Genomic DNA, 26,726 nt, shown 5'->3' on the forward strand with positions numbered 1-26,726 from the left:
ATTTTGATTCACTTTTTGGTACTTGCCTCATTCAGTATTTTTGTGCTGTTTTGTGCTGCAGGGTTCTGAGATACTTAATTCTGTGCTTCTTGCAAACCTGTTGTGTGAAATAACATTGTCTTCTTTCACTTTCTTGTGTTATATGTACGCACTGAACTATCAACAACTAGAATTTACTTCTGGTCATTGAAGGGGAACAGTGGCAGAGATGATTCCGCAGGATGTTCTTATTTATATTTTTGAATCATCTTTATACATTATTTCTCTTTTGACCTTATTTTTACTACTGTGTTTTGTTTGTACATCACCTTCATTTCTATTATGTTCTTCCCCTCTCCCTACCCAGTGACCATCCCTTGTAACAATGGCTAAAAAAAGTTTAGTAAAACCAATCAACACATCAGTTGTGTCTGACAGTATATCTAGTTTTATTAATTTAACAAGGATGTGTTCAGTTTTTTAGAATTCACAGTCCTTCAAACCAAATAACAAAGCTATTCTTTGAAGACCAATTTGAAAATATTGGCCATCCTTCTAAATCCCTATTATAACCTTAATGAGGCCTTTTCTAATTCTATGTTTATATTTAGGATGAATGATGTAAATCATTGGTCTGATCCTTTCATTCTAGGTTTTACTATCTTTTTGGCTCGTGTCATCTGGGAAGGGAGAGTTAATTAATGTTTCAGCTTAGTTAATCTTTCCCAAAAGCAATTACAGATTTCTTTGCATCATAGTTTCTTATGTGGCTACATTCAAGTTCTCATTTTTAAATTGAATGAATAGGTATGTTTATATCAAGGTAATATCTGCCTATTGTATTAAAGTTAAATAAATAGAAATTTTTTTTAAATAGTTAAAAATAAAGTTTCTTCCCTCTTAAACTTGTTATTGAGAGTTTAGAAATTTATTGAGGATAATAATCCATAGTGTAAATGAATAATTTGCCAGAAGTTAACTAGAAACTGGGCTTTAGTATTAGGAAAGGGTTATTTATAGTTTTGGCCTACCTTCTGACTAGTAATTTCTTTCATTGTAAGATAAATAGATTGTAACATATATGCACAATCTTCTCTTTATCTTTGTTCTTCTGGTTCTTGTCTTCCTTCTTGTATTGTTCTTTAGTAAATTGTAGAAAATGGATTAGAAGAAAATGAATTTGACAAAGCAAAAATGTAAAGTATGTAATAATATGAAAGGGAAAGAGATAAGTCAGTATCATACTACTTTTGATTATTACGAAACTTTTCTGAAAAGAGAGGATTTCCGTGTTCAAATTAGACTTTATGTATAATTTTCTTTCACATCTTTGAAAATACATGCTTTCTACTATACCACTGCCACCACCACTACTACTACCTGACATTTATATAGCGCTTTAAGGTTTGCAAATAATAATCTCACTTTTATCCTCACTCTTACCCTCCACCCCTCCAACCCTTTTGCAGTTGATACTGTTAACCCCTTTTTATATATGAGGGGACCCAGTCTGAGGGGTCAAGTGACTTGATCATTGGTAATGTAGCAAGTAAATGGCAGAGGTATTTGAATTTTTTTTCCTGACTCCAAGCCCAGTATTCTTACATTTAGCTGCACTACCTCTGCTAGTGGCTTAAATGAAAATGGCTTCTGCCACAATTACCTTATCAGATCCCTGCATAGGGGATGCTGTTCATTCTCAGCATAAGCAACAAATTTTTGACACTTAAAAATTCTGAGAACTTCCTTTCATTTATGTCTACAAATTAGTTTAGTTTTAAGGTAGACTTATTTTTAGTGGCATGGTGATAATTAAAGCATTTGCCTTTCTTCCCATTGGGAAGATGTGAGAATATTTAAATTACTTTTTTTGGTCACTTACTCATCATTGTTTAGGATTTCAGCAAAAGAGAAAGAGGTTACTGGTCTTCAAAATGAGCTAGATGCCCTGAAAAATGCAGTTGAACAACAAAGAAAGAAAAATAATGTAAGTACACGTCTTTAAAGTTTTTTCTGTACCTCAGTTTTGAAATACCTTTATTTCTTTGTTTGTTTGTTTTTTTACTTTACTTCTTTAACACCGACAGCCTTTTCCTATGTGAAGATTTTTCCATAACCATTTCATTTTGAAGGATAGTGGATTTACTTTTGGAGGAAAACTTAATAATGGCCAGTTCTTTTGAATTTATAATTTGCAATTAATAATCATTGTCAAAACACTAGTTCTTTTTTTACTGGAGCAATACTGTTAAAATAATTTTCTGGGGGTCAGCTAGGTGGCACAGTGGATAGAGCGCTGGCCCTGAAGTCAGGAGGACCTGAGTTCAAATGCGGCCTCAGACCAAACACTTGACACTAGCTGTGTGACCCTGGGCAAGTCACTTAATGCCAATTGCATAAAAATAAAAAAATAAAAAATTTCTTTTGTATTTCTACTTGGAAAACTTATTTTTCAACTGAATATAAAAAATGATGTTAAAGGCATTTCTTCTCATTTGATAGGCTCAGCTTTTTGACATTAAAAATAAATTGTAGTAGCTGTTGTCCATCTAATAGAATTTACATTTTTTAAGTGAGATAAGTGCAAGGCCCAGTTGTAAGACTGAAGTTTATTAATTGAGTGTTACTGGAGGTAATATGAACATTGTTTAAACTTACTGTTTGGCTTGAGAGTGGGTGAGGTGATACCTTCTGGAATATGTAGCCTGGTATTTAGCTACTTCTAATACCACAATTGAGTAAGTGAATACTAAATGCAGATTTCATGAGTGTTTAGGCTACCTAATCTAAAGACCTCTATAACTAGAAGTCAAGGTATTTTTACTTGCAAAAGGATAATTGCTGGTATTAAATGGGGGCGGGGGGAAGGAGAACATCCTAAAACTATAAGGTGATTGTTATTGATATGTATATTTTCTAACGCAAATTTAGTGCATAAAATATTTGTTATGTACTTAAAGTAACATTTTCCTACCATTCTGGGTTTGTCAGAATTAGGACTATGATATGCCCTTTGTGCATGCTTGTAACAATTCTAATAAGAAGGCATATCCCCAGTACTTAAAGTGAGCTCAGCAATGTGCTGTACTTTGACATTTCTAATTGTTTGGATTCTTATTGGATTCTAGGAAGTAACAATTCATATAGTACCAATAGTGTCACTGTTTGAATTTGCAACTTCAAGTAATAACTGAAATACTGTATTCAGATGTGTATTTTTTTGTATTTGCTAACATTAATGCTGTTAAATTGAGTCCTGAGAAATCTAGATTTCCAGCCACCAGTGTTTGTTCCTCAGAAAGAGGAATTTTGTGTGTGTGTGTGTGTGTGTGTGTGTGTGTGTGGTCTACACACTTGGCCCTACTCAGCTAGTTTAGATTGTTCATATCAAGGTGTCTTGTGGAGTATGCATTTGATTGACCCTGCCAAGAAAGATGTAGGAATTTAAAAAGTTACTGTGCCTTTGTCCCTGAAATAGTTGGAATGTCTTTCTAAGTCAAGGGAGAAATCTATAGATAAATTCGTGGGAATTTTGTTGGAAATAATATGTAGTTTCTGTTATTGATATTGGACTTTGCCCAGACTATATAAACCCTTGATATACTGCTGAATTTTAGTCTGTTTGTTAATTCTTTGCAGTTTATCACGCCTAAAATTCTGTTTGTAATCTTGTTGTGTGTGCTTCACTTTTTAATGCTTTCTTTTTCTGTCACAAATAAAGTCAAAGTACTGAACAGTGTGGTAATAACACTCTTAAAACCACTGTATTAGGTGTCTAGATTCAAAACACATGCGACAACTGTCATTTTTCTCTCTCCATTTTAATGCTTGAACATCACATTTGTGGGGTTTTTTTGTTGCTATATTTCAACAAAATAATTTTGCAGTAACCAGCAATTAAATGCAAATTACTGAATGTAATGCAAAATACTGACAAAATTAAAGACAAAAAGATACTTTTAATATTGGCTGAACTGAAATAATTCTTTCTAAAAATAATTAGGACCTTCGGGAGAAAAACTGGAAAGCAATGGAAGCATTGGCATCAACTGAAAAAATGCTGCAGGACAAAGTGAACAAGACCGCCAAGGTTGTAATGCCAAGTCCGAGAAACAATGAGTTGAACAGAAACAATCTGCAGCCTGTCTTTACCAAAAAAAAAAATCCGACTGGTGCATTTAACTTTTACTGCAATTTCAATACAAAAATTTATTCTTAATGAACATCCATATACATTCACCTGCTTCTATCTGTCTATTTGTTAAGCTTTTTTCTTTAATTTCTGGGCATGCTGATTTATTTGTTCACCTAATTGTTTAAGCTTTGGTGATGTGTACTCTTGCCTGAAGAATCTGAGGACAGAGACCTAATTTGTGATTCATTAGTGGCTATATCATTTGTCTAGTGAGCTTATTCTGTTGGCCTAGGGGTGTGTGTGTTTGGCTTCTAAAGGATTTCTGTTGTTGGAATTAACACAACTTTAAATCAGAATATCTGAACTCAGAATTATTTGGCAGTAATGAATGTTTAGATTCCTCTCCTGTGAATATCATGGTACAACTCTTGAGCACAGAGTAGCACTCAGAATTCCTGAAAAATTTTTAACTTTGTTACTTGAAGTAATTGATTCAGTGTGTACAAATTTGCCTTTAGAGTAGTGATTGACAAATAGTCATATTTGATCATGAGCAGTTTCTTGTGAAAAATAGCTCACCTATAAAATTTTAAATGCAAATCTTAAACATTTGTTAAAGAAATGATAACAGTGCCTTAAACTGCTATGGATTATAAGTGTCAGAATCATAAAATGGGTCGTCCTTTCGATGATTGACACTGTTGGACAACTATTTTTACTGTTTCCAGTAATGGTAATAAGTTACTGGATTTCTTTGTCTACATTCTGACCTTCCTGACCCTTTCTTTCTCCTCTAATCTGTGTAATGGGTTAGAGGATAGGTAACATCTCAATTTTTACAGATATCCTTTACCAAATAGCAGAAATAATATTTTCATTTTACAAATGAGATTGAGGCTCACAGGTTGTGACTTTACTCATAATTATATGGCTAGTCAATAGATGAATTGTGACTCTGAACTCAGGTCTTTTAATTCTTGTACTTTCCACCATGCTACATTTCTTCATTATTCAAAATTTTCTGATCTTTTTAGTATACTCCAATAATCTAGTGAACTAGTGCTACCAGGCTGCCAATCTTGTAGGCAGGTTTGTTTCCCTAAATCCTTTTAGTCCTGATTTGAACTACACTTTCGGTTCTGATTACATTAAGGATAGAGATAAGGGGATAGAAAGCTGACCTCAGACTCAGGTATACTTGTGTTTGAGTCTGACTTCTGACATATATAAACTGTATGTTGCTGAGCAAATTACTTAGCCTTTTGGTGCCTCAGGAAACTTCCAGACTTCAAGTTACAGAATAAGTTCAGGGGAGTTTCCTCACGGGGAGTTACCTCCATTGGTGAAAAAAACGACCCCCCAAACTTGATCTCTACCAGACTACATTGCCTACCCATTATGTTAAGTGGTCAAGTTTTTGGTTTTTTTCCCTTTATCCGAGGGACATCAAGTAGGTTATTTCCCGGCAATGGTGGAGTATGATGGGTCTCTCTTGGGATCTGATTTATAATCCTTTCTCTCATACTCCAGTAGTTAATTACTGACAGATGCCATGGATTAAAGTGATATTGATGCCATACAGTAAATTGTGTAAAATTGAAAATGTATGTTCTTCCTTGAGAAGATATATTTTTTTCATGTAATGACACTATTAAGGTATAGTATAAGAACTTTATCAGGAAAGAATTGCCTTAAGTTGAATAGAAAAGTCACGTGTTTCCAAGCTAATTTAAAATGGCAAATGTGTTTATTATTTATGTTGTATTTTCATGATCAGTTTTATTAATTCAGTATTAAATACTATTGACGTCTTTTATATTCAGACAAATGGTAAGACATTCAGCCATCTTATTTTAGTTTCAATTTGGCACTCTAATTAGAAACACTGATGGTTCAGTATTGATATGTGCTTAAAAATTGAAATGAATTCAGTGTAAAGCCCTTAACTGCTAATATGATCAATGGAAGAATTTATATAGTACAGTAAAAAAAGAGTTCGCTATCTTACAGTCAGAGATCCTGGGTTTGAATTCCAGTCCTGCTGCTTATTACTTATATTTATGGCATTGGACAAAGCACTCAGCCTCTCTCTCTGGGCCCCTTTTGCTTCATTACCCGATGAGATGACCACTAAAGTGATTTCTAACTCTAAATCTATTGTCCTACGAACTTTTTCTTTTAGCATTACTGATAGGTAGAAATAAAATTCCTTACCCTTATAATTATTAAGACTTCTTTTTTAAACTTTGGGAGATGTCCTCTGAGTTGATATAAGTGGTTATTTTATTTCTTACCTGAATGATTTTAAATTGTTTCACTAATTCCATAGTTAAGAATGATAGTGCTTATTATTTTGTCCTTCGTTGTTTTTGAAATAGTAAGTTTCTGGTTTTTCTACACAGATTCACCTCATTTTTTGCAGATATGTCCTTGAAAAATGGCATATGAATTGCCATAAATTAAATAATTTAAAATGTATTTCAGAAACCAACTATTAATGGAATCCTGTCTTGCATCATAGAAAGAAATCTTTTGTAAAGCGTTTTGTAAAAATCACTCCCTAATTTGTCTGATTTGATTTTTTTAAATGTATTGGGCCTACCTAAAGTTCACTTTTGCAGACTTCAAAGTCGCAGTTACCTTTGTGATCTGTTTCTAGATCACAGTCTTAAAATCGATTAAAAATGTTTTTGAAATTTTGCCAATTCTAGTAAAATTCTCTTGTTCCACACACGGCTAGAAATGTTTGAATGAACCCTACAAAAATTGACAAGTACTGTTTTGAAAAGAAAAGGTTGTTTTCTTGGGCTGGTTCAAATGTGTTTTTTCACAGATTTCATCTCTTTTTTCGTAGATAACTTTTTGCTTACATATATGTTGTTCTATCAAACTAAACCAATAGAACATGGTTAAAACAACCTAATTTTGACAAACCTTAGTTTGCAAAGTTTAACACTCATTATAAATGATTTTAAGAATAAAAATCTCTTGAGATTATGTTTATGCTCCTCTTTCATTATGTGTTTCTTTAAATTTATAGGTATCAATACCCATATGTTACAGATACTAAAATACAAATACAATACCCATATGTTTGTTATCTGCATAACATTATAAAATACATTTCCTTTGTGAAACTCCTCCAACTTCCTACCCACCTTTAAAAAATGTAGTACTTATCAAATTACAGTGTTCCAAATTTCTTGCTTTCTTGTTTAATTTATATAGTTTAAATTCATAATGAATCTGGGTTTGTGAAATATGCACCTAAAAAATTTGAATCTATACCACTGTACTTATTGGCCATCCACTGTGGGCTGTGTGCACATCGATGTTTGCTAGTCTATCTGCTTGCTTTGTGTACTGCCCAGATGAAAGTCTAGGGCACTGGTTAGCATCAGTACTTTTCAAGCCAGAGTTTAACAAAGTTTTAAGTGCTAAGTTTCATCCTATTAGGCGTTATTTTTATAGTTAGGATTAGTATTATTACTTTATATTAGGATTGCTTTATATACTCAGAATTACTTTATTACATTGAAAATGTTTGCATAATTAGGTGTTCTTGATTTACATGGTATAATATCTGGCTTTGATATACCAGATACCTTAAACATTTACAGTTTTTTAAAAACTAATTTGGAATTAGTTTGATACCTTATAGAAGTATTTCTTAATACAATTTGAAAATGAAATTTTAAATTAGATGACTTTCTTGTAAAAAAAAAAAGTTGCATATATATTATCTCATGTTATACCAGTGTGTATGTGTGTGTGTGTGTCTGTATGCTTTAGGAGAGACAACAACAATTGGAAGCTGTTGAGACCCAAGCTAAAGAAATTCTGAAAAAATTGTTTCCTGGAATTTCTGTTCCTTCTAACTTGGTAAGTCCATTTTTTTAAAAGAATAATTGAAATGCTAACAGTTACATGATATCCTTGCTTTTGAAAGTAAGGTTGTTCTATGCTCCTTATTAAATATAGATCTTGGATACATTTTGAGTAGGAGAATTCAAACAGAAACCAAACTTTATTCTAAAGATTATTTACTAGTCACCAAACTTTCTGCTGTAAACTTATGCTTCCTGTATATGAGAGCGTATCAGGTTGCTGCAGACATTGCAGGGAAAGAAATAATGCCTTTTCCAGATGGGATTATTTAAAATGCAGCTGTTATTAAGTGACTCTTACTACTTAGTCGTTTGGACTCTGATCTTTAATGAAGTATATTGGGCAGTCTTAACTAGGTTCCTTGCTTATAAGTCTTCCTTACAAGGTAGTTGTGAGGAACAAATAAGAAATATATAAAGCACCTTTCAACATTTTAAAGAATTATGTACATGTCAATTATTGTGAGATGCTTGAAACCTCAGAGTTGTGTTTCAGACCTCTGTAGTATCTTGGACATCTGATTCTTCCACTCATTCCTAAGCTACCACTTTAATTGAAACCTTCAGTACCCCCCACCCCAAATTTATTTTACTAGTTTTCTTGACTCTTTATTTCATCCTTCACACTGCTACCAGATTAATCTTCTGAGGGCGAGATCCATTTATGTCACTACACTGAGCAAAAACTTTAATTAACTTCCCAATGCCTAATGAATTCAGATTTACTTAATAAACATTTGATAAGTGCCTATTGCATGCTAGGCAATGGGGCTACCAAGATAAAAAAAAAAAAAACATCCTTGACCTGATGGAGTTTACCTTCTGTTAGAGTAATATACTGAATATATAGATAGGTAAATACAAGATAAGTTGATGAGGGAAAGAATATTGACCAAATGTGATCAGAAAAGTTTTCCTATAAAAGGTGGCACTGAAGTTAAGCCTTGAAGGAGGCTAGGGGTTCCAGGAGGTAGAGGGAGGTCTAAAAGGAGTACATTTCAAACATGGCAGATGGCCTACCCAGATGCCCAGAGGAAGGAGATGGAAGTGAGGAGTTCACCTAGTAGGCCATCTTGCTCGGAACATAGAGCGTTTGAGGAGGGATAGTCTGTGCAGCCTGGAAAGGTGAGTGGAAGTCAAGTTGTTGAGGCCAAGCTGAAGAGTCTCCAGTTTATCCTAAGAGGCAGTGTGAAACTTTAAAGGTTTTTTGAATAGGCAAGTGATACAATCATTTGTATGCTTTTGAGAAGATTAATTTGGCAGCTTTGTGAAGGAGAGATTGCAAAGAGGAGAGACTGGAAGTAGGGAGACCAGTTAGGAAGCCATTGCAATAGTGCACATGAGTAGCCGTGATGACCTCAGCTAGAAAAAAGGATGAATGTGTGAGATGATGTAGAGGTAGAATCAACACGACTTGGCAACAGACTGCATGTGAAAGTTGACGGAAAAGGAAGAATGAAGGATGACTGTGAGCCTAGGTGACTAATGGTAACGATTTAAACAAATAAGAAAGTTAGACTCCTTAAAATGAACAAACATTCTGTGTGCTAGGTGCTTGAGATGCTAAGAGAAAACATAACTCCTCAAGGAACTATTCTGTGTGGGGAAAATAACATGTATGCAAATAAGTGAATACAAAGTATACTGAAAGGAGCTTCTTCTCAGTGAGGGCATAGGTCTGATTTAAAAGACTCCTATAATAACAGAACAAGAGTTCCTGACAACAGCGTATAAGGACATAGAAAAATGAGATAGGGACAGTGAAGGGAGAGATGGGCCTGATATGGATAGACAGAGCAGAAGGTGTGTTGGTCAGGAAGAAAGCTTCACTGGGAAAGAGGACTAGGGGTTTGTTTTTGCCTCCCTTCATACCTAGCATGGCATTTTGGAATAAAGTGCTTCATAGTGTTTTAAGGAGGAATTATAAAAATTATATTTGGTTATAAATTATAAGCGTAATTATTTAATAGCATACAAGACACCATTCTAAGCATAATTTCCCACAGATTTGATTAACTGAACAGCAAAAAGCAAATTAATTGTGTAAAAGAATAGTTGGAAATCTTTTCCATGAACATAATTTAACTAAAGTAACTATGTGTATGATTTCTGACTTAGCTGTTTACTTATGGTAGCAATTAAAATAATGGAAAACAAGAAGTAGTATCTTGATTTTTAATTTTATTTTTCAATTGCTAAGCATTTGTCTAAGCAACTTGGTTGAACTGATAGAAAAAACAATCTCTGATTAGGTTCAGCTGGTAAATCTATGGAAAGCTCTTCAGTATTTTACTTAATATTTTAACATTATGAACCTAACAGTGAAATGAGGAATTATTACAGTGAACTTTATCTAATTTTTTTGATCACTTATTTTTATTAGAATAAATGGATTTTTGCCTTTTGGATTTTATAAAGAAGAGCCCACTTAAATGTGCTTTTTTTTTTTTTTTGGTTTTTGTTTTTAGCCAATTGGGGTTAAGTGACTTGCCCAGGGTCACACAGCTAGTAAGTGTGAAGTGTTTGGTCTGATTCCGGATTTGAACTCAGGTCCTCCTGACTTCAGGGCCCGTGCTCTATCCACTGCACCACCTAGCTGCCCCCAACTGTGCATATTTTTAGAGGTAGTTGACCAATCTACTAGCCTTTTTTCAATCAGCCTTTGACATTGAAGATCACCTCTTCTACTGGAGTACTCTTTAGGTTTTTATGACGCTTTTTTCTCTTGATTCCCTTCCTACCTGTCTGATCATTCCTTGGTGGTCTTTTGTTAGATCTTCATCCAGGCCATGCTCACTAATCACGAATGTCCACAGGGTCCTGTCTTGGGCCCTCTTTTCCCACTATACTATTTTACTTCATGATCTCATCAGCTCCCATGAATTCAATCATTATCTCTATGCCGATTATTCTTAAATCTGCTTATGTAGCCTTAACCTTCCACCATTCACCAATTACCTCTTGGATCTCTCCAAATGAATGTTCTGTAGGTAACTCAAACTTATTATGCCCAAATCAGAACTCATTTTCTTTGCCCCAAACCCTCCCCCTTTCCCAACTTTCATGTTTGTGTCAAGAGCACCACCATTCTCCCAGTCAAACAAGTTTAGCATAATTCCTGGCATATGTTAAGTGTTTTAATGTATTGACTGATTGGGGTGGGAAGGCAGAGAAGAAGCATTTATTAGATGTCTGTGAAATGCCAGGTACTGTGCTAAGGGTTTTACATATATAATCTTAAGTGATCCTCACAACAACCTGGAAGGTAGGTGTTACTATTATCCCCATTTTACAGTTGAGGAAGCTGAGGCAGGTAGCTTTTAAGTGTCTGAGGCTGGATTTGAATTCAGGTCTTTCTGATTCCAGGCCCAGTGCTCTATCCACTGCACCACCTAGCTGCTATTGGGGCAAGAACTCACTATTCGAGAAAAACTGTTGGGAAAACTGGAAAGCAGTCTGGCAGAAACTAGGTATAGACCAACATCTCATATCATATGCCTAGACAAACTTCAGAAGGGTATATGTATTAAACATAAAGGGTGACATCATAAACAAATTGGAGGAGAAAGGAAGAAATTACCTGTTAAATCTTTAGATGGGGAAGAGTTTGTGACCAAGTAAGAGATAGAGGTGTTCACAGAAGGTAAAATGGACTGTTTTGATTATAAAAAAAAGAAACGGTTTTTGCACAAAGAAAACCAATGCAGCTAAAATTAGAAGCAGTAAATTGGGCGGGGTGGGGGAATCTTTACACCAGATTTCTGCCATAAAGATCTCAATTCTAAGATACGTCGCAACTGATTCAAGTTTATGAGAACAAGAGCAGTTCCCCAGTTGATATCAAAGGATGTGAATAGGCAGTTTTCAGAGGAAGAAATCCAAACTATCAATAACCATGTGAAAACTTTCAAAGATTTACAATACAGGGTTTTTTCCTTCTTTAACACATTTAGGGTGCTTTTTAAAACACGAGACTTGAGAGTGGGACTTGACGTTGATACCTTGCATCATTTTTTGTTTTGGTAAATTGAATAAATTGGTACATTTAGAGGCAACATGGAGTAGCAAAGTTGTTGTCAGGAAGACTTCCTGGCATTGCCATTTAATTCTGTACACCCTTTGGCAAGTCCCTTAAACCTCCTGTTGCCTGTCGTCTTATCTGTAAAATGAGATATTCCAACCAGGTAATTTTAACTGGTATTATCTTTTGTTTAACAGTTGCCTTAATTCTCAAATATGTCCCTCCCTGACTTCCCTGCCTATCAAGCCATTCCTTATGAGAAAGGACAATTTAACAAAACTATCCAACATTGCTGACAGTATATCAATTATCTACCACTCCTCCCCCCTCCATCTGCCACCCAGACCTACAATTGAGGGAGGAAAAAGGTGCATTTTTGTATTAATTTCATCTTCAGTACCAAGTTTGGTCGTTTTAAGTAGGTGGCAGGCTTCACTTTTTCTTTCTTCTTTTTTAAAAATTCTTTCCATTTACATGGTTGTAGTTACGGTGCATTCCAGGTTCTTTTTATTTCACTTTGCATCAGTTTGTTAAGTCTTCCCATGCTCCTCTGACTTTATATTTATTGTTTCTTATTGCACAATAATATGCCTTTGTGTTCATGTAACACACTTTGTTGAACCATTCTCAAGTCAATCAGTATCTACATTATTTCTAGTTCTTTGTTACCAAAAAATGCTGCTATAATTTTGGTTTATATGAGATGTTTCTTTCTGCCTTTGCCTGCCACTGGGATATCTAGGTCAAACAATTGAACATTTCCCACACTTTTTAAAAGAGAATTCCAAATTGCTTTCTAGAACTTTGGACAAATTCATAGCTCTACCAAACAGCATGTCCATTTTTTTAATAACTTTTCATCCTTGACCATTTCTATTTTTTTGTCATTTTTGCTATGTTGCTGAGTGTGAGGTGAAACTGCCTAGTTATTTTGATATGGAATAATCTTTCATATGGTTATTAGTGTTTGCAGTTGTTCCTTTGAGAACTCTTTGTTCACATCTTTTGACTGTTGGTCCATTGAGGAATCTTTTGGTTCCTAGTGGTGGGTAGGGTGAAGAGTAGTAATATAATTGCAAGAAGTACTTGAATCCATATATTAGTAGTCAATAGTAAACACTTCCTGCTATGTGCCAAGCATTATGCTAAGCACTGGAGATACAAAAGAAACAAAATACAATCTTTGACCTCAAGGAGCTCACAATTTAATGGGTGAGACAACACTTAAAGAGAGAGTATACTAGAATTAAGAGGGGTTGGGAAAGGCTAGCTGTACAAGATAGGATTTTAGTTGTGGTTTAAAGGAAGTCAGGGAAGGCAGTAGATGGAGATGAGGTGAAAAAACATTGTAGGCATTGAGACAGCCAGGGAATGTGACCTTTAGCTACAATAAAATATATGGCAACTTACTAAATCATTTGAGAAAACTAGATATTTTTTGACATCCAAAAAGGGGTCCTTGAAAGGCTTGGGAACCGCTGCTGTAAACTATTTTGGTCATTCTTTATTCTCCATTGCAGCTGGATTTTGGAATCGGAGGATTTAGGTTTGTATCCAAGTGCTTCCACTTTTAAATTCTCTACAAAGTTGGACTAAGATGGCCTCTTTGGTCTTTTCGTATGCGGATCTATGATTCTTATGTCTTGAATGTTAGATGCTTCTCAGAGATACTTGATAAAGATTTTTTTCCCTAGTTGATATCCCTTCTCCCACCCCCACCCCTTTGTCCTAATGGCATAGATTTTTTGTTCCTGGGAAAAGCTTGTTTCAGTTAATTAAAATTATCATTTTCAACTTTTGTGATTGCCTCTGTAACTATTGTGGTTAGGAAGTCTGTCCCTAAACAGAAGAAAGGTACCTGATTTCATTCTCTTTTTAATTTTTTGTGGTGTTACCCTTAAATATTCAGGACAATATCCATCTTGACCTAATCTATTTTCTGTCAAATTGTTTTCCAGTTTTCCTAGCAGTTTTTGTCAAGTAGGAAGTTCTTGCCTTTCAATAATTTATCATGTTTATTAAATTCTGAGTTTTCAAGTGCATTTGTTTTAGATTCTTGTTTATTTAATCTGTTATGCTGTTTTGCTTTTTAATTTTTAGCCAGTACCAAATAGTTTTGATGATCACTACTTTATAACTGAATTTGCAGTCTGAAAGTGCTATTTCTGTTTTAGTTTTGCTTTTTTTTTTCTCCTGGAAGATCTATAATTTCTTTTTCTCCAAATAAATTATCATTATTTTATTTAACTCCATAAAATATTACCTTTGTAGTTTGGCCTGACATAGCCTTAAATGTGTCCATTAATTTTGGTGGTTTTTTTTTAATGTTATCATGACCCTTTTGTGAATGATATCTTTCTAGTTCCTTCTCTTTTTTTGTTTCTTTAAAGAATGTTTTGTAATACTTTGTATTTATATAATTATTGAATATATCTTGTTTAATTTACTTGCAGATTTTAGCATTTTATAGTTATTTTGAATGGGATTTTCCTTTCTATTAACCCTTCCTTGGTTTTGTTATTCCTATACCAAAATGCTGATTTTTGTGTGTGTGTGTTTTGTATTCTGTTACATACTGTAGGCATTGTCTCACTTAATTTCTTTGCTGATTCTCCGGGATTTTCTAAGTAAGCCATCCTGTTGTGAGCAAATTGGAATAAGTTTTGTCCCCTCTTTGCCTATATTTATGTATTTAATTTATTTCATTTGCCTTATTACCATGAGGAGAATTTCTAAAACTATGAGGAAGGAGTCCATCCTTGTTTTATTCTTATTATCAGGAAACTTTCTAGAGTTTTCCTATACAATAAAATGCAAATTTTTGATATGACAGATATACTTTTTAGCATATTTAAAGTGATATACTTTGTAAAGAAATTTAAAGATAAGTGACTGTTGTACTTCATCAAAAGACTTTTCTGTATGTACTGATTTAATCATATATTTTGAAGTGTTTGTATTTTTAACATTATGTTCTAACAATTATGTTAATGGTTTTCCTGATGTTGAGGTATCCTTGCATCCCTAGTATTAAATACAAATTTATCATAGTGAATAATTTCCACATGTATTGCTGTAGTCTTTTTGTTAAGATTGTTTTTAAAATTTTTGCATCAGCATTCATTAGTGTGAACCAGAGTCCCCTTCTAGAACCAAAATTCTTTGAAGAAAGGTTTTGAAAGATATTTTAAAAGTGAAGAGAAAGAACTATAAATTACAAGCTTTTTTTCTTGCTGATTTAGAATAATAATCTGTACATGATAAACAGTCTGTTTCATATTAGAATTTATTGTTTTCTTTCCGTCAGTCTTAACAAAGAATTTAATGGAAGCAACAGCCTGTGTTTACACAATGACTTAATTGGAGTGGGTCATGTCTTTTTCCAAATATATGCTTGTCTGAAGGTGGAGAAAAAATAAGACTCAGTTTACTTTGATTGTCTTTTCCTTTGAGGGGGAAATGGATAAATTTTTAGTTTTTATTTGCAAGACTGGATTATATCAAAATAAGTTTCCTTTGGAGGTGGTGGTGCTTGCCTGAGTTCTCCATTAAACTTCTTCATAATTTTAATTATTTTGTTTTTTAAAATGTTACCTTTTTTAATGCTGGGACATTGATTTCCTTTCACTTCTTTCCTCCCCCAGAATTTTAGTGAATGGTTACACAAATTTGAAAAGAAGGCAAAAGAACATGTAACTGAAGCTTCCATTTCAGAAGATGTCAAGGTTAGTTTGATTCAACAAATGTTTTTTAATTTCAAGTTTCAATTCAAAAAATCAAGTATCTACTGTGACAAGTACTGTTAGGTCCTACACATACAAAGTCAAAAACTTCTGCCCTCAAGAAGCTTACATTCTAGAGGGAGAGAGGTATCAGGAAGTATTCATATAAATGGCACCTGACCCTTGCTTTTGAAGGAAGCTGTAGGGATTCAAGGAGGAAAAAGTCTTCACCTTTCTAGGCATGGAGGACAACCTATGTAAAGGAACAAAAGACGGAATATTGAATTTTAGGAAATACTCTAATAAGGTTGTTTGTTTGGTAGGTAGAAGAGAGTTTGGAAAGGTCGATGGGAGTAAGATTGTAGGGAGCCTTAAATATGAACTGTTGTGTTTTTTCCTATATGCATTAGGGAGCTGTTGAAATTTTTTGAGCAAGGGAATACAGCCAGGCCTGTCTTTAAGGAATATTTAATGTGGCAGCCTTGTGGAAAAAGTAGGTTCTGAAATTGCTAACGCCTTTGCAATAGAATTACAAATAGAATAGGTGAGATATGATGAGGTCCTTAACTAGTATAGTGACTATATCAGCGGAAAGGAGGCAGATGTGAAATATGTTATGGAAGAGTAGTTGGCAAAACTTGGCAACCTGTTAGTTGGGGGTTGGGGGTGACTTTAATGTATATAGATGACTCCTGTTCAAAGGGACAAAAATTTTGTGTACATTATAGGAAATCTATCTTCATCATTTCTCCTAGGAGCATTATAAGTAACCAGTAAAAACCTGTGTTCTGAGCTGCTGAAAGCCAGGCAAAAAATATTGGATCCATTATAAGTAGATACTTTTTGCTGTCATTTTCCTACTTTTCAAGTAAACCTAGTAATGTGAGATTATGGGACTGTATGGAAGTGTTGTTGTGTTGTCTTCAGTTTGATTTGTATATGACTGTATTTGGAGAAGAACCCTTTTGCTTAATGACTAACGTTTTTGAGGTTTAATTAGGATAAAATGTTTATCACTATAAAATCTCATTTCTAACACTGTATTATCTGTAAGAGAAATGCTAAAGGCCTTTCCATCATCACCACTATATTTATGTAGTTCTGGAAATGTTTTATTAACAATCTGACAAGAAAAACTAAATGAGTAAATGAAAAGTAAATGATAGTAAACTATCACTTTTTGCAGATAATATTGTGATTTAGAGAACTAAGGATCCAAAATCTTAAATGAAACATTTAATAACTTCAGCAAAATAGCAAAATAAAAATAAATCCATTTAAATTGTCAGCCATTCTGTATAATACCAACAAAATCAAGCAAGAAGAAAGGGAAAAATCAAATTCCATTTAAAATAATGACAGAATATGAAAAATGCCTGAGAGTTTAATTATTTAGAGAGAGGCAGGAATAAAATGAATTCAATTACAAAATAATTTTTCAGATATAAGAGAAGACATAATCAAAGAGACATGGTTCATGTCTGGGCTATATCAATATGATAAAAGTTACAATACTACCCTAAATTAACATACAGATTGTTTCATACCAAAATATCAGAAAGTTTCTTTGTAGAACAAGATAACAACAATTTATCTAGAAGAATAAAAGATTAAGTATTTGGAAGAAAATTATGAAATAAAATGAATGCTATCAGAACCAGATCTCAAATTATACTACTACACAGCAGAAAAAAAATTAATAATAATAGCTAAAATATAGAAAAGCTGATCAGTATAACAGATTAGGTCCCCAAGACCACCCCCCCCCCCCCCGCCAATAAACAAATTAGGAACAAGAAAGGAGATACTTTCCTATGGATAGTGGAAGAGTTCCTGATCCAAAAAGAAGGGTGGGGTGGGAAAAAGAAAGAATTACTGGAGATAAAATGAACAATTTGGACTACTTAAAATTGAAAAGTTTCTGCACAAACAAAATCAGTGCAGTTAGGTAGAAGAAAAACATAATGGTGGGAGAAAAAAATCTCTGTGGCAAAATTCTCTAGTAATGATCGCATACCCAAGATATATAGGGTATTAGGGGCAGTTAGGTGGTGCAGTGGATAGAGCACTGGCCTCTGGAGTTAGGAGGACCTGAGTTCAAATCCAGCCTCAGACACATAACACTCACTAGCTGTGTGACTCTGGGCAAGTCACTTAACCCTAATTTCCTCACCAAAAAAAAAAAAGTGACCAAGATGTATAGGGTATTGATGCAAGTATATAAGAATATATATTGATACAAACATATAAGCCATGACCCAATAGGTAAGTCATTAAAGGCTATGAAGAAGCAGTTTTCAGAGGAAAACTCCAAGTTATGAAAAACCCTGATTGCCTCACCAAAAAGCAAAACAAAGAAAACTTTGAAAGACTTAAGAACTTTGATCAATGCAATGATTAATTATAACCCCAGAAGACTAGTGATGAAATACGCTTCTCTTCTCAGTAGAGCTGATGGTTCTGAAGTATGGAATGAAACATACATGTTCAAACATGGCCAATGTATGAATTTGTTTTGATTATAATTATTTGTTACAGAGAAGGACTTATGGGGGGGGAGTTATGGAATTAGAGATAGGGATAGTGAGCGGGAAGAGGAGAAAGGAATGTAAAGGGGGAATATTGGAATTAATTGATCTTTTATGTTTGATAAAACTCTTTTGCAAACCCATCTGGTTCTGATTTATTTTTTCTTTGAGAGTTGCTTTATGGCTTGTCCAATTTCTTTTTTTTTGAGACAGGGTTGTTTAAATTCCCTTTGTCTTGTTAATCTGGGTATTTTAATTATTAATTTCATTTAAGTTATCTGTTTTGTTGAGTTAAAAAGTTTCCAATAATTCCCTTTTTTTAATTTATTGTATATTCTGTTTCATTTTTATTTCAACAATTTAGTTTTCTTTCTTTTAAATAAAAAAGCGTAATAGCTAACAGTATACTAGTTTTTTCCATAAAATTAAGTTCCTAATCTTATTGATCCAAGTTAATGAATGTGTTTTAAAATATTTTGTTTCTCTCCTTTGAGTGTTAGAAAATTTACTTTTGTATTTAGTTGGGAGTTGTTTTCTTCTCTGTGTGTGTGTGTGTGTTTACATTGCATGTCTGATTTGTTGATTTAGTCTTTCTCGTTGATGAAAGTGTTTGGAGATAAAAAATTTTTCCTTAAGGACTACTCTGCATCACAAAAGTTTTCCTGTGTTGTCTTGTAATTTTCTTTGATAAAATTATTCTTGATCTGATTTGTTTGCCCTACCAGTTCTTTAGAAGTAAATTATTTAAACTCGAATTCTTTAGATGTCCTTTTTTATTCTAATTTTTAGTACTTTATGGTCAATAAACATTATATTTAATTTTTCTGCGTTTATTTTTATGTTTTATATCCTTAACACATGGCCATTTTCTGTAAAGATGCCATGCTCAGCTGTGAACTATCTATATTCTTTTCTGATTCAGTCATTACCAGAGATCTTTTCATATCTAACTTTTATGAATTTTTATTCAGGTCCTTCTGAATGATCTTTTTATTTTTGTCTATATGTAATTCAGTTAGCTTTTCCTTTAAGTACTTAAATACTTTGACATTTGGTGCATGTATGTTAAAAAGTGACATTATTTTATTGTCTATGATGCCTTTAAGCAAAATGGAGTCTCCTTGCGTATCTCTTCAAACCATATCTGTTTTTACTGTTAACCTTGATCAACATCACTACCCCTGACTTTTTGGATTTACCTGACGCATAACATTTTCTGCTGTAGCTCTTCATTTTAACTCTGTATGAATGTTTGCCTCAGTTGTTTTTTTGCAAACAACATATTGTTGGATTTTTCTTTCTGGTTGTTTTACTCCCTCCCTCTCCGTGTTATAAGTGAATTCATCCTGTTCATGTTTTGTTTTGATTGTTAATTGCGTATTTTCCTCCATCATTATCTACTTATACTTTTTCTTCTTCCTTCTTCCTCATCCTTCTTCATAGAGAAGGAAGTAGAGAAAGAGTATGAATGTGATCAGTACAAGTAATCTGTAATTGATGCTATTTGTTCTGGTTTCTCTGCCCAGATCCCTGCCTCTTATGCTGTTTTTCTCCTTTTATGCTCTATTCTCTGAAATTGAAGTTTGTTTTACTTTTGATTGTTTCCTCCCCAACTCTACCAAACCATGCTCCCCCCCCTCCACCCTGCAACTTGTTAACCTGTTGACTTTAATCTATTTGTATACCAACTATGTATGTCCAGATAAGAATGAGTTCCTGAGATATTCACTTATCTCTACATTTTTTTCTGTATTTAATCTTATTGTGCACTCCAGTTATGAGGAATAGTAAGTTCCCACCCCCTTTTTTTTATTTCTTCCCTTGTAGATTCCATTTTGCCTCTCTCCACCACCCTTTTCAAAAACCAACAAAACAGAACAAAACCAGGCCTTGTGTTTGTCTTATTTAACTCCGTCTCCGTAGAAGACAGTGGTGTTTTGAAGAGGATGCCTGTTTCTTTTCTCTTTATTAAATATAGGCATTTTATCATCTTTTAGCCCCTTCCAGTTGCCCAAATGTATATACCTTTCTTTTTTGCCTGTCTCTTATGTTTGCTTTTCAGAATCTCTACTTAGCTCTCATCTTTTCATCAGAAATGTTTGAAAAGGTCCATTTTCCCCGCTGTGGGATTATACCCAATTTTGGGGGGCAGGTTTTTTTGTAGTTTTTTGCCTCTCAGAATATCATAGCGGAAAATTATATTTAAAGTTTTATGTGGTCATAACTGTGGTTCCTTGATACTTGAACTCTTTCTCTTTGTAGTATTTTTCCTTTAACTTGGAAGCCCTTGATTTTGGCTGTAACATCCTTGGGAGTTTTTGGTTTGGGGTTTCTTTGATAAGCGGATTTTTTATCTTAATTTTACCCTCTAATTCTAATAGCCCTTGGAAGTTTTATTATTTCTTGAAATAATGACATCTGTTTTTTGTTTATTTTTGGTCATGGTTTTCAGAGAGCTGGATAATTCTTTAATTATTTCCCCTATTTTTCAGTTCAGTCATTTTTGATGTATACACCTTACATGTTCCTCCAATTTTTCAGTCTTTTATCTTTTTTTCTAATATTTTTTGTTGTCTGGTTAGCCATTGAGTTTTATTTGTTCCGGTTTTTTTTAAGAGTTCATTACTTAGTTAAGGTTTCTTCCTCTGTTCTTGTTTATTTTCCTTCCTCTACACCTCTTACCTTTACTTCTAATATCATCTTTTATTTTTTGCTTCATTTTTTTCCCATAGCTATATCCATTTTCTTTTGGCTAAGCCATTTTTTTTTCTCGGAGGCTATGCTTGTAGGGTTGCTCTCTTCTTTGGGGTTAAACTTTTGGGCTTCTCTCACCTATAGAATTTTAAATTGTATTCAGTGCTTGTATTTGTTGTTGAGTAGTTCAGATGTCTGACTCTTTGTGATCTCTTTTGGAATGTTCTTGGCAAAGATACTGGAATGGTTTGCCATTTTCTTTTCAATTCGTTTTGCAGATGAGGAAACTGAGGCAAATAGAGGTAAGTGACTTGCTCAGGGTCATACTGCTTGTATCTCAGGCCAAATTTGAGTTCAAGATGATGAGTCTTTCTGACTTCAGGCAAGACACTTTATTCACTGCGCCCCCTAACTGCCTTTGACTGTACTTACTCATATTTAAAGACTCAGTTCCTAGACTGGGATTTTGGTGGGGCCAGGTTGAGATCACTCTGACCTTGGATGGGGGTGGGAGGAAGAGGGAATAGGTCCACTTCCTGTTCATCTGCTGTCTGGGTGCTGCGTGATGCTCCCGTTGCTTGCTGTTCTACATGGAGTTGCTTAATTCCAGACTCTGATTCTCTTGAAGGTCCAGTTCAGGTGCTGACTTGGCCTCTCTCTCTCTCTCTCTCTCTCTCTCTCCCTCTCTCCTCCCTCCTTCTATCTCCTTAATCTCAAGTTCTGTTTCTATTCTCATTACACATAACTTCCATGCAGACAAGCTAGCCTGTTTGGTCCTCCTTACACACAGTGCTCCATCTCCCTTCCTTGTGTCTTTGAACTTACTGTCTTCTTGCCGAAATGCTTTACCTCTTCACCTCTGTTCTGAAGTCAGGAATATCTGACTTCAAGTCTCAGTGTAAATGCCATCTTCCCTCAGCAGCCTTTTTCAGTCTTCCCAGATGCCAGTGCCTCCCCTCTGAGATTCCTTGTATCTACTCCATGTGTATATGTTGTCCTTCTCATTAGATTACAATCTCCTTGATAATGGAGATTGCTTTTTCTTTTTCTTCTCAATGCTTAGTATAGTGCCTGGAACCTAGTGTGCACTTAAAAAATGCTTTTTGATCACTCTCTATTTTATATATGCTAATTTATGTTTATGTCGTCTCCCTGATAGAATGTAAGCTCCTTGAAGGTAGGGACGATTTTATTTTTTTTCCCCTCTGCATCCCTAGGGCCTGGTACATAGTAAGTGTTTAAACGTGCATTCCTTGACTGAAAGAAGATATATGGGAAGCCATGGACAAATATTGAATAGGATGAGCAGATTTGGAAAGGGTTTCTACTTGTATCAGTGGAGGGAATGCCCATCCTGATCAAATTATGGCTTTTTTTTTTTTACAGATCATTCATTTTTGACTGGGTAGGAGGCAGTATTTCAAAGGGATGCGATGAGAGTGGTCTCAAGTAGAATGGATTCTGTCCTTTGCTATTGACATTTGTCTGTGCTTAGATGGTGATTTAATGTTGGAGGAAATGGATGGAATTTCCAAGGGTAGCTGTTTTCAGTGAAAGTGAGACATGGGTTTGCTATAGATACTTGTTATCTCCATGCTCTGTTGTCAGTGTTGTGTTTGTTTGGGGGTGTTTCCTAGATGTTATCTGAAAGTTCCACTTGGTATGGTTTGCGTCAGGTTGGTTTCAAAAAATTTTAGGGAGCATGTTTTATTATTCTTTAGCAGTCTTCACTAGCTTGCTTATTTACTTTGAGTATTGTTTATTTTAGTCGTTAACTCTGTTTTTTAAAGACTGACTGATTTCCATTAATATCAAGAAAGAGGCAGTATACTATTCTCATTCTGCCTAGAGAAGACTAGGGAATGGGTCTTTAAGAATGCTACATGATTTCTCAGACATAATTGCCAAACCTTTTCATTTAAAAATTATACTTTCTGATAACAGAAACAGATGGAAAATACTAGAATTTTAATAGCAAAGAACTTTGAGGGTATTAAACTTCTTTCCCCATTACCAATTGAGTAGTCTAAGGAATGTTTTCTTAGAAAACAAACAAAAACTATTTACCATGCCGTGTAACAATTATGTATTGAATATTGCATATTGATAATAAAATTATAGTACAAAATTTTCATGTGCAAATAAGTGAGCATTGGTATTTTGTGATTTTATTATTGCAGGTCCTACAGCAAAAGTTGAAAGAAGCTGATGATATGCACACGATGTTACAGCTAGAATGTGAAAAATACAAGTCTGTTCTTGCAGAAACAGTAGGAATTATTTTTAATCCACATTGTTTTCACATGACTTAACTAACATCTAGTAGCATCTTAATATTTTTTCTTTAATGTGTATGTGTTATAAAACAACTAACTTTTTTTCTTGTAGGAGGGGATTTTACAGAGGTTACAGCAAAGTGTGGAGCAAGAAGAAAACAAATGGAAAATTAAAGTTGAAGAATCTCAAAAAGCTGTGAGACAGGTATTTGTCAGGAAGGCCGCATAATGCTAGAAAAGATTATTAATATGTAAAGTGATTTGAAGTATTGTAAACTAATGTAACTCAAAATCTGTTTAGAGAAAAATAAATCTTTTTTTAAAAGTTAAATGAATATCTATTTTCTCTAAAGGGTATCCATACTTGAGTGGATTTCTGATTTCAGTGATGGAGGTGCTTCTTCCGTTCCTGTAGAACCCATCCCCTACTTACCTCCTGAGTGATCAATGTATACTGATTTTTTAAAATAACCAATTGACATTGAAGAAGGGAGGTTCTACCTTTTGGGAAAAGTGGTAGCTAGTAATCTATCTCACTCATCCACCATAGAATCTGGAAGTTACAGTGGTATTACCTTCTGTTTATGTGGCATATACTCTATTCTGTCTATTTTGCCTGTCCCATTCTGTAACAAAACCCATGATTTCTGTTCAGAGCAGTGCTCTTATGTTTAAACATTTTAGGTTTATCAGTAAACATATTAAAGGCTCCCTTCTAATTTCTTGATTTAACAGATGAGGAAACTGATTCCCAGGGGGTTAAATGACTTGACCAAGATAACACAGATTGTAAATGTTGGAGTTGGGATGTGAGCCCATTGTAACCCAGAAAAGGATTGTACTTACTCTAGGGTCAATGCTATATAAATTTTTAAAAGTTATTTATTTTTGACATTCCTTTTTTAAAATGTTGAGTTCCACATTCTCTCCCTTCCACACCCACTGAGAAGGCAAGCAGTAGGATATCAATTTCAAATGGGAAATCATACAGACATATTTCCTTATTAGCCGTGTTTCCAAAAAAAGCGAGAAAAATTAAAAAGTCAAAAAAATATACTTCAGTTTGCACTCAGTTAATCAGTTTTCTCTCTGGAGGTGAATAGCATTTTTTATCATGAATCCTTCGAATTGTCTTTGATCATTGGATTCATCAGAGTAACCAAGTCTTTTATAGTTGATCATCATTGCAGTATTGCCTTTACTTTGAACAGTGGTCTCCTAGTTCTGCTCATGTCACTTTGCATGAGTTTGTGTAAGTCTTCCCAGGTTTTTCTGAAACCATCCTGCTCATCATTTCTTATAGTACAGTAGTATTCTTCCACAATCATATGCTACAGCTAGTTCAGCCATTCCTCAGTTGACGGACATCCCCTTAACTTCCAGTTCTTTGCCACCAAAGAAATGCTATTGCAGATAATTTTGCATATATTGGTCCTTTTCCTTTTTCTTTGCTCTCTTTGGGATACAGACCTAGTAGTGGTATTGCTAGGTCAGAAGATGTGCACAGTTTTATAACTCTTTGGGCATGGATCCAGATTGTTCTGGATTCTCCAGAATGTCGGATTAGTTCACCCTGAATGGTTGGATGAATTCACCACTCCACCATTTCATTTATGTACCTGTTTTTCCACATCCCCTCTAGCATTTGTCATTTCTGATCGGTGTGAAGTGGTACCTCAGAATTTGTTTTAATTTGAATAGTTGTTTTAATTTGAATTTTTATAATCAATAGTGATTTAGAAATGCTTTATAATTTTTAATTTTATATGTGTAGTTAAGAGAGTTTTCATCATAATATTGGTCAGCTTGAGAAAGATGAGTGCCTGACTTTAGTTTAGGCTTCATTTTGATATGTAGTTGGACTCTAAGGAACTCATAGTGAGCAATTTGCAATGTTGCATTGGTTCTAAACTGTATTGTTAGTAACTGCATAGTTATTGGTTGACTTGGGTATTTATATCAGTATGACTTTTGATCTCTGTTTGAAATTGCAGATACATATTTCATTAAGTTCTTTGGAACAGGAAGTAGAGCGATTAAGAGGAGAAAATAAAGAACTCGAAACTGTACGTACAGTTAAGTAAAATCATTTGTTATCTCTTTACTTGATATACTGGAGTATCTTATACTGTTATGCTTAATAAGAATTGTGATTTTTTTTAAAGTTTTTTTTTGTGTTTAATTGTTTAATGATAATATTCAAAGTAGTTTTTGGGAGGGTAATTTTATATTCAGGAGTGGTATTATGAGCATAATTTTTTTGTTGTAGGGAAGCAACAAAAATAAAATCTTAATATCTAAGTATTTTTAACCTTTTTTTCTATCTCTCTAGCTGAGAAGAGAGAGAGAACATTTGGAAAGTGAACTAGAGAAGGCAGAAATAGAACGATCCACTTATGTTTCAGAAGTTAGAGAGGTAAATGTAATTTCTCTCAACTATGTTGCCCTTTTGAAATTAATTTTATGACAAGTGATAAAATATTTCAGTGTAAGATTTGGGAAGGTCATGACTGAGGTTCTGTCTAGGTGGATATCCTAATAACTTAGCAGAAGAAAAATGGAACATCATAAGGAGATCAATTTTAAACTCTAAACTTCATTTCAGCTGAAAGATCTGTTGACTGAATTGCAGAAAAAACTTGATGATTCATATTCTGAAGCAGTAAGACAGAACGAAGAGCTAGATTTGGTAAGAAGTTTCTTCTCCACTGGGTATAAGATAGGCTCTCAAAATACTTGTTCTGGTATGTGGAGAAGCCACCAAAACCTTTTCTTTCTGCTAACATCTTTAGCTTTGCACTTTTTTTCTAAATTATGATTATTTTTGTATTCTGATGATCCTTAAAATTATCTTCTTTTCTTAGCTCCTAACATGGCATGTTTGCTTCCAACTCTTTTCATACCTTTTTTACATTTTATAAAGCCTAACTTTTCAGAGTCTGTTTTATTTTTATGTACAAAAATTATAAATATGCAAATAAAGAATTGTTGAATTGCAAAGGTATTCATAGGATCATAGATTTTGAGCTAAAGGGGATCTTCACTAAATCTTTTAGATGTAGCTAGTTGAGGACAATAAATGTGGAGTTTTTGTTTGCATTTTAGCTTGAAAGAAAATCTTCATATGTTTATAAGGAATGTGCTCCATTCTTTTAGAAAAGAACACAACTACTTAGCTCATTAGCATATTTTTTCTATAATATCTAGACCCATCTGGGAATTAGGTCTGGAGAAAGCAAACCATACCACCTTTATACTGTCAAGGTATCATTGAGAATACAAGTGGTGTATTTGTGCTAAAATATTATATAGACTCGAAGTGTTACTAAGTTAGGTTAGTTACTCTGGGCCTTCTGCACCATGAAAATCTATTATTGTATTAGAGTTAGATCTGATTCTTAAATAGATCCAAAATTTATGATTTGGATTGTCTTAGTTTTGGTAGTAGGGGCAGATGTGGCTGTCTTAATTCTAAATATTTACT

At 34.1% G+C, this 26,726-nt stretch overlaps 1 protein-coding gene across 16 annotated transcripts in view; it reads left to right on the plus strand.

Annotated features, from left to right (window-relative positions):
- The window catches only part of KTN1 (kinectin 1), a 149,977-nt gene that overhangs the window by 110,345 nt on the left and 12,906 nt on the right, over positions 1-26,726 (plus strand). For 7 of the 16 annotated variants that reach the window (XM_078151502.1, XM_020986437.2, XM_020986438.2 and 4 more), the window contains 9 exons: positions 1,876-1,966; positions 3,983-4,069; positions 7,907-7,996; positions 15,667-15,747; positions 23,147-23,236; positions 23,355-23,447; positions 25,237-25,308; positions 25,575-25,658; positions 25,848-25,931. In XM_078151502.1, the coding sequence (XP_078007628.1) occupies positions 1,876-1,966; positions 3,983-4,069; positions 7,907-7,996; positions 15,667-15,747; positions 23,147-23,236; positions 23,355-23,447; positions 25,237-25,308; positions 25,575-25,658; positions 25,848-25,931 (772 nt within the window). Of the gene's footprint in view, positions 1-1,875; positions 1,967-3,982; positions 4,070-7,906; positions 7,997-11,367; positions 11,472-15,666; positions 15,750-23,146; positions 23,237-23,354; positions 23,448-25,236; positions 25,309-25,574; positions 25,659-25,847; positions 25,932-26,726 lie in introns of those variants that run through there. The other 9 variants (XM_020986442.2, XM_020986444.2, XM_020986449.2 and 6 more) reach the window with 4 other exon arrangements.

Source organism: Phascolarctos cinereus, unplaced genomic scaffold, assembly GCF_003287225.1.
Source record: "Phascolarctos cinereus isolate Bilbo 61053 unplaced genomic scaffold, phaCin_HiC Scaffold_3;HRSCAF=262, whole genome shotgun sequence".
NCBI classification, from domain to species: Eukaryota; Metazoa; Chordata; class Mammalia; order Diprotodontia; family Phascolarctidae; genus Phascolarctos; species Phascolarctos cinereus.